At 47.5% G+C, this 13550-nt stretch overlaps 1 protein-coding gene across 3 annotated transcripts in view; it reads right to left on the bottom strand.

Moving 5' to 3' along the window:
* The window catches only part of LOC135092762 (lysosomal acid glucosylceramidase-like), a 55905-nt gene that overhangs the window by 41897 nt on the left and 458 nt on the right, over positions 1 to 13550 (bottom strand). For 2 of the 3 annotated variants that reach the window (XM_063991447.1, XM_063991448.1), the window contains exon 2: positions 4939 to 5115. In XM_063991447.1, the coding sequence (XP_063847517.1) occupies positions 4939 to 5115 (177 nt within the window). Of the gene's footprint in view, positions 1 to 4938; positions 5116 to 5950; positions 6198 to 13550 lie in introns of those variants that run through there. The other variant, XM_063991446.1, reaches the window with a different exon arrangement.

Raw genomic sequence — 13550 nt, 5'->3', positions numbered from 1 at the left:
ACCCTGGGCCGGTACGCCGATGTGTTCAGCCAGAGCGCCTCGGACTTGGGTCGCACGTCACTGGTGAAACACACGATCAACACTGGCACCCACGCACCGGTCAAGAGCCCACCCCGACGCATCGCACCAGCAAGGCGCGAAGAAATGCAGCGTGCAGTGAACGACCTGGCCACGCAAGGGGTAATCGAGCGATCAGACAGTCCTTGGTCGTCGGCGGTAGTCCTGGTAAAGAAGAAAGATGGAACGCAGCGCTTCTGTGTGGACTACCGGGCCCTGAACGACGTGACGGTGAAGGACTCTTACCCCCTGCCGAGGATAGACGACACACTGGACGCTCTGGTCGGGGCCTGCTGGTTCAGTACACTTGACCTGAAGTCAGGGTACCACCAGGTGGAGATGGCGGAGGAGGACAAGCCTAAGACGGCCTTCTCTTTCGGGCAGGGCCTGTGGCAGTTTAACGTCATGCCATTTGGCCTCTGCAACGCCCCGGGCTGTTTTGAGCGGCTGATGGAGCGAGTGCTAGACGGCCTGCAGTGGAAAACGGCACTCGTATATCTGGACGACGTGATAGTCTTCGGGAGCACCTTCGAGCAGGAGCTGGGGAGGCTGGAGGAGGTTCTGCAGCGCCTGAGGAAGGCCAATCTCAAGCTTAGCCCCAAGAAGTGCCTCCTCTTCCAGCATGAGGTGCCGTTCCTGGGACATGTCGTCAGCAGTGGTGGCGTGCGCACCGACCCTGGCAAGGTGGCAGCGGTGGCTGACTGGCCCACTCCCTCCAACGTAGCTGAAGTGAGGAGCTACTTGGGCCTCTGCACGTATTACCGCCGTTTCGTGCCCAACTTTGCCACCTTAGCTGCTCCTCTTAACCGTCTCACCAAGAAGGGGGCGAGCTTCCGCTGGGATGAGGCATGTCAGGCGGCCTTTGACAGCTTGAAGGCGGCGCTTGTGGAGGCGCCCGTCTTGCCTTACCCTGACCCGAAGCTGCCCTACCTGCTTGACACCGACGCCAGTGCCGAGGGCGTCGGGGCTGTGCTGTCGCAGGTAAAGGACGGCAAGGAACACGTAGTGGCTTACTACAGCTGCAAGTTTAGTAAACCAGAGCGCAACTACTGTGTAACCAGGAAAGAGTTGTTGGCCGTAGTGAAAGCGTTCGAACACTTCCACCCCTACCTGTACGGCGCCGAGTTTACCGTCCGTACTGACCATGCCGCCCTGAAGTGGTTAAAGACGCTTAAGGGGCCGGAGGGACAGTTGGCGAGGTGGTTGGGGCGCATGGAGCAGTATAACTACCGGATCGTTCACCGCCCAGGACGCGTGCACAACAATGCTGACGCCCTGAGCCGACGCCCGTGTGAGGCTAGTTGCTCACACTGCACCGCCAGGGAGCCCAGCCCGTGTGAGGCCTCCTCACCTGGCGCTCCTGGGGTGTTGGACACAGTGTGCCGCCGTTTACGTGTGCCTGCAAACACCGCCGAGTGCAATGAGCGGTGGCGTGTGGCGCAGCGCAGTGACCCCGATCTAGCCCCCGTCGTGCGTTGGCTAGAAGCCAGCGACGAGCGCCCCAGCTGGCAGGTAGTGGCGGCTGAAAGCCCCGCCGCTAAGTGTTTGGTAAGCCAGTGGGAGACGCTATCAATTGACGAGAGCGGGGTGTTAGTGAAAAGGTGGGAGGCGGTAGGCGGGATGGGCAGAGACGCCTGGCTTGTGGTAGTGCCTCGTACTATGCGGCCGGAACTATTGAAGGAAGTGCACGCGGGTGTGACGAGTGGCCACGTAGGCGAAAAGCGTACCCTTCAACGCCTCCGCCAGCGGTTCTATTGGGGAGGAATGCGCAGTGACGTGACGGAATGGTGCCGGGCCTGTGACGTGTGCAGCGCTAAAAAAGGCCCAGCGCACCGTAACCGGGCCCCACTGCAGTTGTACAATGTAGGGGCACCGATGGAGCGGGTGGCAGTGGACATTGCCGGCCCGTTTCCCCTCACTCCCCGCGGGAACCGGTACATTTGTGTAGCCATGGATTATTTCACTAAGTGGCCAGAGGCGTATGCTATCCCCAATCATGAGGCAGAGACTGTGGCGAGTGTACTAGTCGACCAGTTCTTCTCTAGGTTTGGCGTGCCCGTCGAGCTGCACTCCGATCAGGGCCGTGAATTTGAGTCTCGTGTATTCAGCGAGTGCTGTGACTTGATGGGGATTTATAAGACGCGTACCACCCCGCTCCACCCACAGTCTGACGGCATGGTTGAACGTTTCAATAGGACGCTAGTTCAACAGTTGGCCAAGTATTGTGGGGCGGGGCAGGAGGACTGGGACGTCAAGCTGCCGGCGATGCTGATGGCATACCGTTCCGCCGTCCATGAAGCCACCGATCACTCGCCCTCCCAGCTGATGTTTGGCCGGGAGCTCCGCCTTCCTATTGACCTGGCCACGGGGCGCCCTCCCCCGTGGCCACGGGGCCACGGGGCGCCTCCCTCACTCGCCGGTCTTTACGACCGGCGAGTGAGGGAGGCGAGTTACGCGGTAGGCGAGAAAGTGTGGCTACATAATCCTCGCCGCCGGCGTGGCCTCTCTCCGAAACTCCAGAGCCCCTGGGAGGGGCCTTACACTGTCATCGCCGTGATCTCGGGGGTGACGTACAAAATCCAGCGTGGACGCCGTCGCCCTTCCATTGTGCATGTGGACCGTCTGTGGCGCTATCACGGTCCTGGGCACTACACTTGGGGCTTCGGGGGAGGTGGCGGCGATGATGCCGATTCTGCTGCCGAGGAAATCGACGAGTCCCCGGAGACAGCTGTCACCACCCCCAGCGAGCCAGAGGAGGCCGAGGCTGAGGAGTCAGGGGTGGGCGACGGCCGCGACTCAGAGCCAGCAGAGGAACCTCAGCCCACTCGGCCGCGCAGGGACAGACGCCGCCCACGGCGTTATGATGATTTTGTGTTGATTGACTCTGAGGGAGAGATATAAGGAGAGGCAAGGTCGGGTCGACCTTTTTGTAAAGGAGGGGGTGATGTAACGCCCGGGTATTATTGTTGTTTAGTCTAAGTTGCCTTTATTTCTTTCTGTGGGATTGAGTGTGTGACGTGCGTGTGTGTGTGTCAGCTGTGCCTGGTGTCTGGCAGTGGTGCATGGATGGCGGGAGAGAAGTCGCGTGACTGCAGTGACTGGGCAGTGTGTTGTTGGCCCCGCTCTGGATAATTTGTCTTTGCGTGTTCTCCGTGCCGAGTGCCTGTTGCGTGAGCCTGAAGAGTTTGACTGTCCCTGCCTGTGTCTGTAACTGCCTGTAACTAACGGAACTAGTAAAGGAAGAAAGTGTTGCCCACTGTTTGTCTACCCGCTCTGTCTGGCTGTGCGTGAATCACGTGGGACGTGGTACCCTTAGCATCTCTTGTCTAGCCTGCTGGTGTTCCCGAGTGCTGTCCTGACTGTCGGGGAATTGTGGGCGTCTACGGGAGTGCTGAGGTTTGTGCTTTCGTAACATTATTATTATTCGGTTTATTCCATTATCAATTAAAAATCTATAAAAGTGTCAATATTTGTATTTCTTTTAATCCAGTGATAGGATTTGTAATTATCGTGTGCCACAAGGGAACATCACACCCCTTAGAGGGCACTAAAAATCTATTAACAGTGGTGTTCCTCAGGGTTCTGTCCTGTCACCCACTCTCTTATTATTCATTAATGATCTTCTAAACCAAACTTCTTGTTCTATCCACTCCTACGCTGATGATACCACCCTGCACTTTTCCACGTCTTTTCATAGACGTCCAACCCTTCAGGAGGTAAACATATCACGCAGGGAAGCCACAGAACGCCTGTCTTCTGTTCTTTCTAAAATTTCTGATTGGGGCAGAGCAAATTTGGTATTGTTCAGTACCTGAAAGACTCAATTCCTCCATCTATCAACTCGACACAACCTTCCAGACAACTATCCCCTCTTCTTCAATGACACTCAACTGTCCCCCTCTTCTACACTGAATATCCTCGGTCTGTTCTTTACTTATAATCTGAACTGGAAACTTCACATCTGATCTCTAGCTAAAACAGCTTCTATGAAGTTAGGTGTTCTGAGACGTCTCCGCCAGTTTTTCTCACCCCCCCCAGCTGCTAACTCTGTACAAGGGCCTTATCCGTCCATGTATGGAGTATGCTTCACATGTCTGGGGGGTTCCACTCATACTGCTCTTCTAGACAGGGTGGAATCAAAAGCTTTTCGTCTCATCAACTCCTCTCCTCTAACTGACTGTCTTCAGCCTCTCTCTCACCGCCGCAATGTTGCATATCTAGCTGTCTTCTACCGCTATTTTCATGCTAACTGCTCTTCTGATCTTGCTAACTGCATGCCTCCCCTCCTTTCGCGGCCTCGCTGCACAAGACTTTCTTCTTTCTCTCACCCCTATTCTGTCCACCTCTCTAACGCAAGAGTTAACTAGTATTCTCAATCATTCATCCCTTTCTCTGGTAAACTCTGGAACTCCCTGCCTGCTTCTGTATTTCCACCTTCCTATGACTTGAATTCCTTCAAGAGGGAGGTTTCAAGACACTTATCCACCAATTTTTGACCACTGCTTTGACCCTTTTATGGGACTGGCATTTCAGTGGGCATTTTTTTTTTATTAGATTTTTGTTGCCCTTGGCCAGTATCCTTCTACATAAAAAAAAAAAAAAAGTGTGAACCCGCCTTTAGAGAGGTGAACAGGGCAGAGTTTACCAGTTAACTGAAGGAATGAAGATAATGGTTATGTCTTGCATTAGTGAGGTGGACATTGCAAGGTATACCAGTGAAAGGGATGAAGAAATGAAGGTACTGATCAACTCTTGGAGCTAGTGAGGTGCAAGGGGCAGTTTACAACATTCTCTCTCTCTCTCTCTCTCTCTCTCTCTCTCTCTCTCTCTCTCTCTCTCTCTCTCTCTCTCTCTCTCTCTCTCTCTCTCTCTCTCTCTCACCATGGACAGCCACCACTTGCTCCTGGAACCTGAGGCCGCCCCTGGAAGAGGTGTAGGTGACGACATGGCCAGCAGAGGGCGGGGTGAGGGAGGCGGGGTGGAGGGGCGGGCAGCTGGCGACGTCACACACACATACGGGACTGTCGCCGCCCTCAAAGTACCGGCAACTTCCATTGTCTGGTGAAGGAAAAGATGTGCAGTTGTTCCAAGTAGTGATGCTGTGTTGTAGGGAATGTGGAACGCGAATGAATAAATAGAATAATTAACTAACCGACCGACTAATTAACTAACCAACCGACCCACTAACAATGATTGACCGACTAACTGACTGACTAATGTTTAGTAATTCAGAACTGTCTTGAGGAAAAAACACTAAAAACTTTACAAGTGAGTGAAATTTATACGATTTTCGACGGATATCATAGCGTGCAGTAAAACCTATCACTTCTGCCTCATATATTCAGTAGCCACGTGTGTCACCACCTGCCTGATGAAGGCTTATGTACCATCCCTGTGATTAGTTAAACCCTCTCAACACTAAGTCTTCACCCTCCATCCTCTTGAACTGCCCCACCTGATGCACATCCCATCCTTTTTTATGATCAGGGCGTCCCCACCTTCTCATCCTCCTCAACATCACCGGGTCTCTCTCTCTCTCTCTCTCTCTCTCTCTCTCTCTCTCTCTCTCTCTCTCTCTCTCTCTCTCTCTCTCTCTCATTATCATTAATAGATATACAGATTATTGTGTGTGTGTGTGTGTGTGTGTGTGTGCTGTAAGGCTCCTAGTGTGTTACGCAATTATTATATAGTACAATCTAACCTAATGTAATCTAATCTATGGCGTCTTCTACTTACAATAGTCCTTGGTATAGGCGGTAATGGCCACGTAATTACAATCAGAATCCATTAAACCAAAGCTTAGTGTGGCTTGTAATATCTCCCTTGTTTATGGCATCTGTCACCACTGCTATTCACATTTTGCCCACAGCAGCTTTCTGCAATGATTCATTACCATTCACTTTGAGGATCAGCCGTTTTCTTGCTGTGTATTCCCCTAAATAAGTCCCCAGTAGAGGGTACTCAGCCGCTAATATGGCCACCAGCAGCAGCTTCATCAAGTGTCGTCTATTGCCAACCTCCGGACCCAGATCACCCAGATTGTGATCCGAATCACTCAGATTAGGGTAAATCCAGATCAAGATGTAAACAGAACACGGGCCGCACGGCCAGATCAATTATCTGAAATGGATCACGATAAAGAGAAGACGCCTCTAAATAACCTAATCTTATGTTACCTAACCTAACGAACTCTAATCAACCTAACCTGAATCAACCTAAATCTAATCAACCTAAGCTGATAAATACACTTTTGATAACTAGTATATATATATATATATATATATATATATATATATATATATATATATATATATATATATATATATATATATATATATATATATATATGACTCGATCAAAATTAAGAAGAAATTGTAAAACCTAGGAGACCATTCTTGATCCTCCTTTATCATCATCTTGGTGTTTGTAATCAGCATGGTGGTGTTATCAGAAAACACCACTCGTTCACCATCACCACCACTATCCGTCACGACCATTATTACTATCCTTGTTACTACCACTATCATCACCATCCCCACTGTCACCACCATCAGTCTCTATCGTCATCACTATTATCATCACCACAACCACTATTATCACCGCTATCCACCACTACCATCGTTACTGTCCAACACCAACACTACTATCACCATTACCACAATCACTGTCACTACCAATACCAACATTATAAGTCAATATCAACATCACCATTATCACCATTACTAATAAGCAGCTCATATTTTCTTATTTCATCTCATTATTATTCTCTTTGATGAACCAAACAGTAAGGAAGGTAGTAGTAGTAGTAGTAGTAGTAGTAATAATACCATTAGTAGTAATACCAATAGTAGTAATAGTAATAATAGCAGCAACAGCAGTAGTGATACTAGTAGCAGCAGTAGTAGTAGTAGTAGTAGTAGTAGTAGTAGTAGTAGTAGTAGTAGTAACAGCAATAGTAGCAAAAGTAATAATAGCTATATTCTTTATTCTTGGAAGAACGTTTAGGTGTGCCGGTGTGGGGACACACCACCACACCCTTCACCCTTGCCGCCCATATTCTTTGCCGCGCCCTTCTCTTGGGACCTGACGCCAGCCTCTGACCGCCTCGGCTATCACCACGTGGGAGTGAGGTCATCCCTCACCCTTTTGTCTCCGCGGTGCTCCGGCCTGCTCGACGGCCGGGTGGCCTCCCAGGACCTCACGAGCCCCTTATCTTTCTGGCCGCGTGAGCTCCCTTGACCTCACGATCCCCGGCCGGGACCTGGGCCGGCCCACCAACCACCCCAGCATCATCAGTAGACTTCGCTCGCCCAGCCTTGCTGGCCGACATGGATAGTCCTAGTCCACCTTGCCTCTGTGGCGGACACGGATAGTCCTTTTCCGCCTGTCCTCGGTGGCGGACATGCGACACGCGGGCAGCTTCATTTACTATTTGTACAATCTTATTATATCAATATACGGCAGCTGATATTTACAACTGTGTTTCCTTGGCTACCACCACCTCTACACAAAAGTACAAGAAATAGCAGTATGATCTATGGTCTGATCATTTTGAATTGAGCGTTTAGGCGGTCCTTTCCGGGGATTTCCAGCCCTGCGACTCTTACAGTTATAACAAGACACACCTCATGTCAGGTACTTCCTAACTCAAAATTAAATGGTGTTGTAGTACATCTATACTGTGATGCTCTAAAAAAGGCAAGTTAGTGTAATATGTTTATTAATTAATTATTTTTTTTTAATGATACTCGCATTATTTTTTTCTTGCAACACCACAATATTTGGCAACTTTTCATCCAGACGTTGTCACATCTCCATGGGTCACCGAGTGAGGTCACAGGATCAGAGTGACCCTCTTAATCGATGGTCACTTCCTCTAGTGCTGCTAGCCAGGACAGAAGCTACCTCTCGTTACCTCCACAGGCGAGAAAAGTTTATTTACTTAGTATTTATTTATTTATTTATTTATTTATTTATTTTATTTATTTATTTATTTTTTGTAAGAAAAGGAGGTCATTACTTGAGCCCTCAAGAGCTGTTGCCCGAACATCGAAAGCCACCAACGTGCCTTGATTTTTACCTCGGATGATGAAGAGGGAAAAGTCGTCCTGGGGTGCTTATCGGTAGGGTCATGTGACTCAGGTCTGAGAGAAGGGTGGTTCAACCTCTCAAGGGGCATTCCAAGGATGGAAGGAACTCCTAGGTGCATGCGTGTTCTTCACAGCCGGGAGAAAAAACTTTTTATTTACAACAAGAATAAGTATTTTCTGAAGAAAAGGGCCAATAGAGGTTCTATCATTGCATCCTCCAGAGCAATAGCTCTGAAGGCCAATGCCGCTAATGTGAATGAGACGACAGCGCGAAAATTATTTTTTTTATTTATTTTATGTAGGACACCAAGGGCAATAAAAATAAGAAAAAAAAAAAAAAACACTGAGATGTCAGTCTCGAATTGGGTCTGAAGTGGTTGTCGAAAATTGAAGGGTAAGTGTCTTGAAACCTCCCTCTTGAAGAAGTTCAAGTCATAGGAAGGTGGAAATACAGAAGCAGGAAGGGACTTCGAGTTTACCACAGAAGGGGATGAATAATTGGGAATACTGGTTAACTCTTGCATTAGAGAGGTGGACAAAATTCAGGTGAGAGAAAAAAGAAAGTCTTGTGCAGCGAGGCCGTGGGAGGAGGGGAGGCATACAGGTAGCAAGATCAGAAGAGCAGTTAGCATGAAAATAGCGGTAGAAAATAGCAAGAGATGCAGCATTCCGGCGATGATAGAAGCTGAAGACAGTCAGTTAGAGGAGAGGAGTTGATGAGACGAAAAGCTTTTGATTCAACCCTGTCTAAAAGAGCACTATGAGTGGAATACCCCCAGACATGTGAAGCATACTCCATATATGGATGGATAAGGCCCTTGTACAGAGTTAGCAGTGGGGGGGGTGAGAAAAACTGGCAGAGACGTTTCAGAACACCTAATTTCATAGAAGCTGTTTTAACCAGAGATGAGATGTGAATTTTACAGTTTAGATTATAAGAAAAGGACAGACTGAGGATGTTTAGTGTAGAAGAAGGGGCCAGTTGAGTATCACTGAAGAGGGGATAGTTGTTTGGAAGGTTGTGTCGAGTTGACAGATGGAAGAATTGACTTTGGAGGCATTGAACAATACTAAATTTTTTCTGCCCCAATGAGAAATTTTAGCGAGATCAGAAGTCAGGCATTCTGTGGCTTCCCTGCATGAACTGTTTACTTCCTGGAGGGTTGGACGTCTATGAAAAGACGTGGAAAAGTGCAGGGTGGTATAATCAGCGTAGGAGTGGACAGGACAAGAAGTTTGGTTTAGAAGGTCATTGATGAATAATAAGAGAGTGTGTGACAGAACAACCCTGAGGAACACCACTGTTGATAGATTTAAGAGAAGAATAGTGACCGTCTGCCACAGCAGCAATAGAACGGTCAGAAAGGAAATGAAGTTACAGAGAAAAGGGTAGAAGCCATAGGAGGGTAGTCTGGAAATCAAAGCTTTGTGCCGGACTCTATCAAAAGCTTTTGATATCTCTTGAGGCACAAGCAAAAGTTTCACCAAGATCTCAAAAAGAGGATGACCAAGACTCTGTAAGGAAAGCCAGAAGATCACCAGTAGAGCGGCCTTGACGGAAGCCATACTGGCGATCAGACAGAAGGTTGTCAAGTGATAGATGTTTAAGAATCTTCCTATTGAGGATAGATTCAAAAACTTTAAATAGGCAGGAAATTAAAGCAATAGGATGGTAGTTTGAGGGATTAGAACGGTCACCCTTTTCAGGAACAGGCTGAATGTAGGCAAACTTCCAGCAAGAAGGAAAGATTGATGTTGACAGACAGAGCTGAAAGAGTTTGACTAGGTAAGGTGCAAGCACGGAGGCGCAGTTTCGGAGAACAGTAGGAGGGAACCCATCAGGTCCAGGTCCAGGCCCATCAGGTGTTGCATTTTTTGTTGCCCTTGGCCAGTGTCCTTCCTACATAAAAAAAAGAAAAAAAAAATAAGCCTTTCAAGGGTTTAGGTCAGCGAGGGTATGGAAAACATCATTGTGAAGAATTTTAATAGGTAGGATAAAGTAGTCAGAGGGTGGAGGAGAGGGAGGAACAAGCCCTGAATCGTCCAAGGTAAAGTTTTTAGCAATGGTCTGAGCGAAGAGTTCAGGTTTAGAGACAGATGTGATAGCAGTAGTGCCATCTGATTAAAATAAAAAAAACGGAAAAAAGAAGCAAAATTATTGGCGATGTTTTTTGCAAGAAGCTAGAAGTCACGAGGGGAGTTAGATCTTGAATGATTTTGACACCTTCTATTAATGAAGGAGTTTTTGGCTGGTTGGAGAACAGACTTGGCATGGTTCCGGACAAAAATATAAAATGTATGAGGTTCTGGTGATGGAAGGCTCAAGTACCTTTTGTGGGCCACCTCTCTATCATGTATAGCACGAGAACAGGCTGTGTTAAACCAAGGTTTGGAAGGTTTAGGTCGAGAAAAAGAGTGAGGGATGTACGCCTCCATGCCAGACACTGTCACCTCTGTTATGCACTCGGCACACAGAGACGGGTCTCTGTCACGGAAGCAGTAGTCATTCGAAGGAAAATCAGCAAAATACCTCCTCAGGTCCCCCCAACTAGCAGAGGCAAAACGCCAGAGGCACCTTCGCTTAGGGGGATCCTGAGGAGGGATTGGAGTTAAAGGACAAGATATAGATATGAGACTGTGATCGGAGGAGCCCAACAGAGAAGAAAGGGTGACAGCATAAGCAGAAGGATTAGAGGTCAGGAAAAGGTCAAGAATGTTGGGCGTATCTCCAAGACGGTCAGGAATACGAGTAGGTTGTTGCACCAATTGCTCTAGGTCGTAGAGGATATCAAAGTTGAAGGTTGTTTCACCGGGATGGTCAGTGAAAGGAGAGGAAAGCCAAAGCTGGTGGTGAACATTGAAGTCTCCAAGAATGGAGATCTCTGCAAAAGGGAAGAGAGTCAGAATCTGCTCCACTTTGGAAGTTAAGTACTTGATCAAAGAATTTCTTATAGTCAGAGGAGTTAGGTGAGAGGTATACCTCTCACCTAACTCCTCTGATAATAAGAAATTCTTTGACTACTTAACTTCCAAAGTGGAGCACTGCTTCCGTGTCAGAGACCCGTCTTTGTGTGCAGAGCGTATAACAGAGGTGACAGTGTCTGGCATGGAGGCGTACATTCCTCACTCTTTTTCTCATCCTAAACCTTCTAAACCTTGGTTTAACACAGCTTGTTCTCGTGCTATACATGATAGAGAGGTGGCGCACAAAAGGTACTTAAGCCTTCCATCACCAGAATCTCATGCACTTTATATTTCTGCCCGGAACCATGCCAAGTCTGTTCTCCAACTAGCCAAAAACTCCCTCATTAACAGAAAATGTCAAAACCTTTCAAGATCTAACTCCCCTCGTGATTTCTGGCATCTAGCTAAAAATATCTCCAATAACTTTGCTTCTTCTTCTTTCCCTCCTCTATTTCAACCAGATGGAACTACTGCTATCACATCTATTTTTAAAGCTGAACTCTTCGCTCAAACGTTTGCTAAAAACTCTACCTTGGACGATTCTGGGCTTGTTCCTCCCTCTCCTCCACCCTCTGACTACTTCATGCCACCTATTAATATTCTTCGCAATGATGTTTTCCATGCCCTCGCTGGCCTAAACCCTTGGAAGGCTTATGGACCTGATGGGGTCCCTCCTATTGTTCTCCAAAACTGTGCCTCCGTGCTTGCACCTTGCCTAGTCAAACTCTTTCAGCTCTGTCTATCAACATCTACCTTTCCTTCTTGCTGGAAGTTTGCCTACATTCAACATGTTCCTAAAAAGAGTGACCGTTCTAATCCCTCAAACTACCGTCCTATTGCTTTAATTTGCTGCCTATCTAAATTTTTCTAATCTATCCTCAACAGGAAGATTCTTAAACATCTATCACTTCACAACCTTCTATCTGATCGCCAGTATGGGCTCCGTCAAGGCTGCTCTACTGGTGATCTTCTGGCTTTCCTTACTGAGTCTTGGTCATCCTGTTTTAGAGATTTTGGTGAAACTTTCGCTGTTGCCTTGGACATATCAAAAGCTTTTGATAAAGTCTGGCACAAAGCTTTGATTTCCAAACTACCCTCCTACGGTTTCTATCCTTTTCTCTGTAACTTTATCTCAAGTTTCCTTTTTGACCGTTCTATTGCTGCTGTGGTAAACGGTCACTGTTCTTCTCCTAAATCTATTAACAGTGGTGTTCCTCAGGGTTCTGTCCTGTCATCCACTCTCTTCTTATTATTCATTAATGATCTTCTAAACCAAACTTTTTGTCCTATCCACTCCTACGCTGATGATACCACCCTTCACTTTTCCACATCTTTTCATAGACGTCCAACCCTTCAGGAGGTAAACATATCACGCAGGGAAGCCATAGAACGCTTGACTTCTGATCTTTCTAAAATTTCTGATTGGGGCAGGGCAAACTTGGTATTGTTCGATGCCTCAAAAACTCAATTCTTGCATCTGTCAACTCAACACAACCTTCCAGACAACTATCCCCTCTTCTTCAATGACACTCAACTGTCTCCCTCTCCTACACTGAACATCCTCGGTCTGTCCTTTACTTATAATCTGAACTGGAAACTTCACATCTCATCTCTAGCTAAAACATCTTCTATGAAGTTAGGTGTTCTGAGACGTCTCAGCAAGTTTTCCTCACTCCTCCCAGTTGCTAACTCTGTAGAAGGGCCTTATCCGTCCATGTATGGAATATGCTTCACATGTCTGGGGGGGGTTCCACTCATACTGCTCTTCTAGACAGGGTGGAATCAAAAGCTTTTTGTGTCATCAACTCCTCTCCTCTAACTGACTGTCTTCAGCCTCTCTCTCACCGCCGCAATGTTGCATATCTAGCTGTCTTCTACCGCTATTTTCATGTTAACTGCTCTTCTGATCTTGCTAACTGCATGCCTCCCCTCCTTCCGCGTCCTCGCTGCACAAGACTTTCTTCTTTCTCTCACCCCCATTCTGTCCACCTCTCTAACGCAAGAGTTAACCAGTATTCTCAATCATTCATCCCTTTCTCTGGTAAACTTTGGAACTCCCTGCCTGCTTCTGTGTTTCACTGAAGAGAAGATGAGCAGGTTTATTAAAGGAGAGGTGATGTTCTACAGATTGAAACTTAGGTCTAAGATCGAGAATGTTGCAGAAATGTTGCGAATGTTCTGCCCCAAATCAAGATTATGAGAAACAATTACCACGAACAAATTATAGAAAAATTATTCACACAACCATACAATACTAAAAGAGAGAGAGAGAGAGAGAGAGAGAGAGAGAGAGAGAGAGAGAGAGAGAGAGAGAGGGAGAGTGGGGGAGGGGAGACAGGACGGTCGCCTGTCCTTTCCACCAAGGTGTTAAACAGACTGGTCCAGTAGACATGGCAACGCAGCTCACGGAAAATTCCCCTACTTGGCCAACGCCCAGGC

Source organism: Scylla paramamosain, chromosome 40, assembly GCF_035594125.1.
Source record: "Scylla paramamosain isolate STU-SP2022 chromosome 40, ASM3559412v1, whole genome shotgun sequence".
Classification (NCBI taxonomy): domain Eukaryota; kingdom Metazoa; phylum Arthropoda; class Malacostraca; order Decapoda; family Portunidae; genus Scylla; species Scylla paramamosain.
The sequence above is the reverse complement of the archived record's forward strand: the minus strand, read 5'-3'. Positions and strand labels throughout refer to the sequence as shown.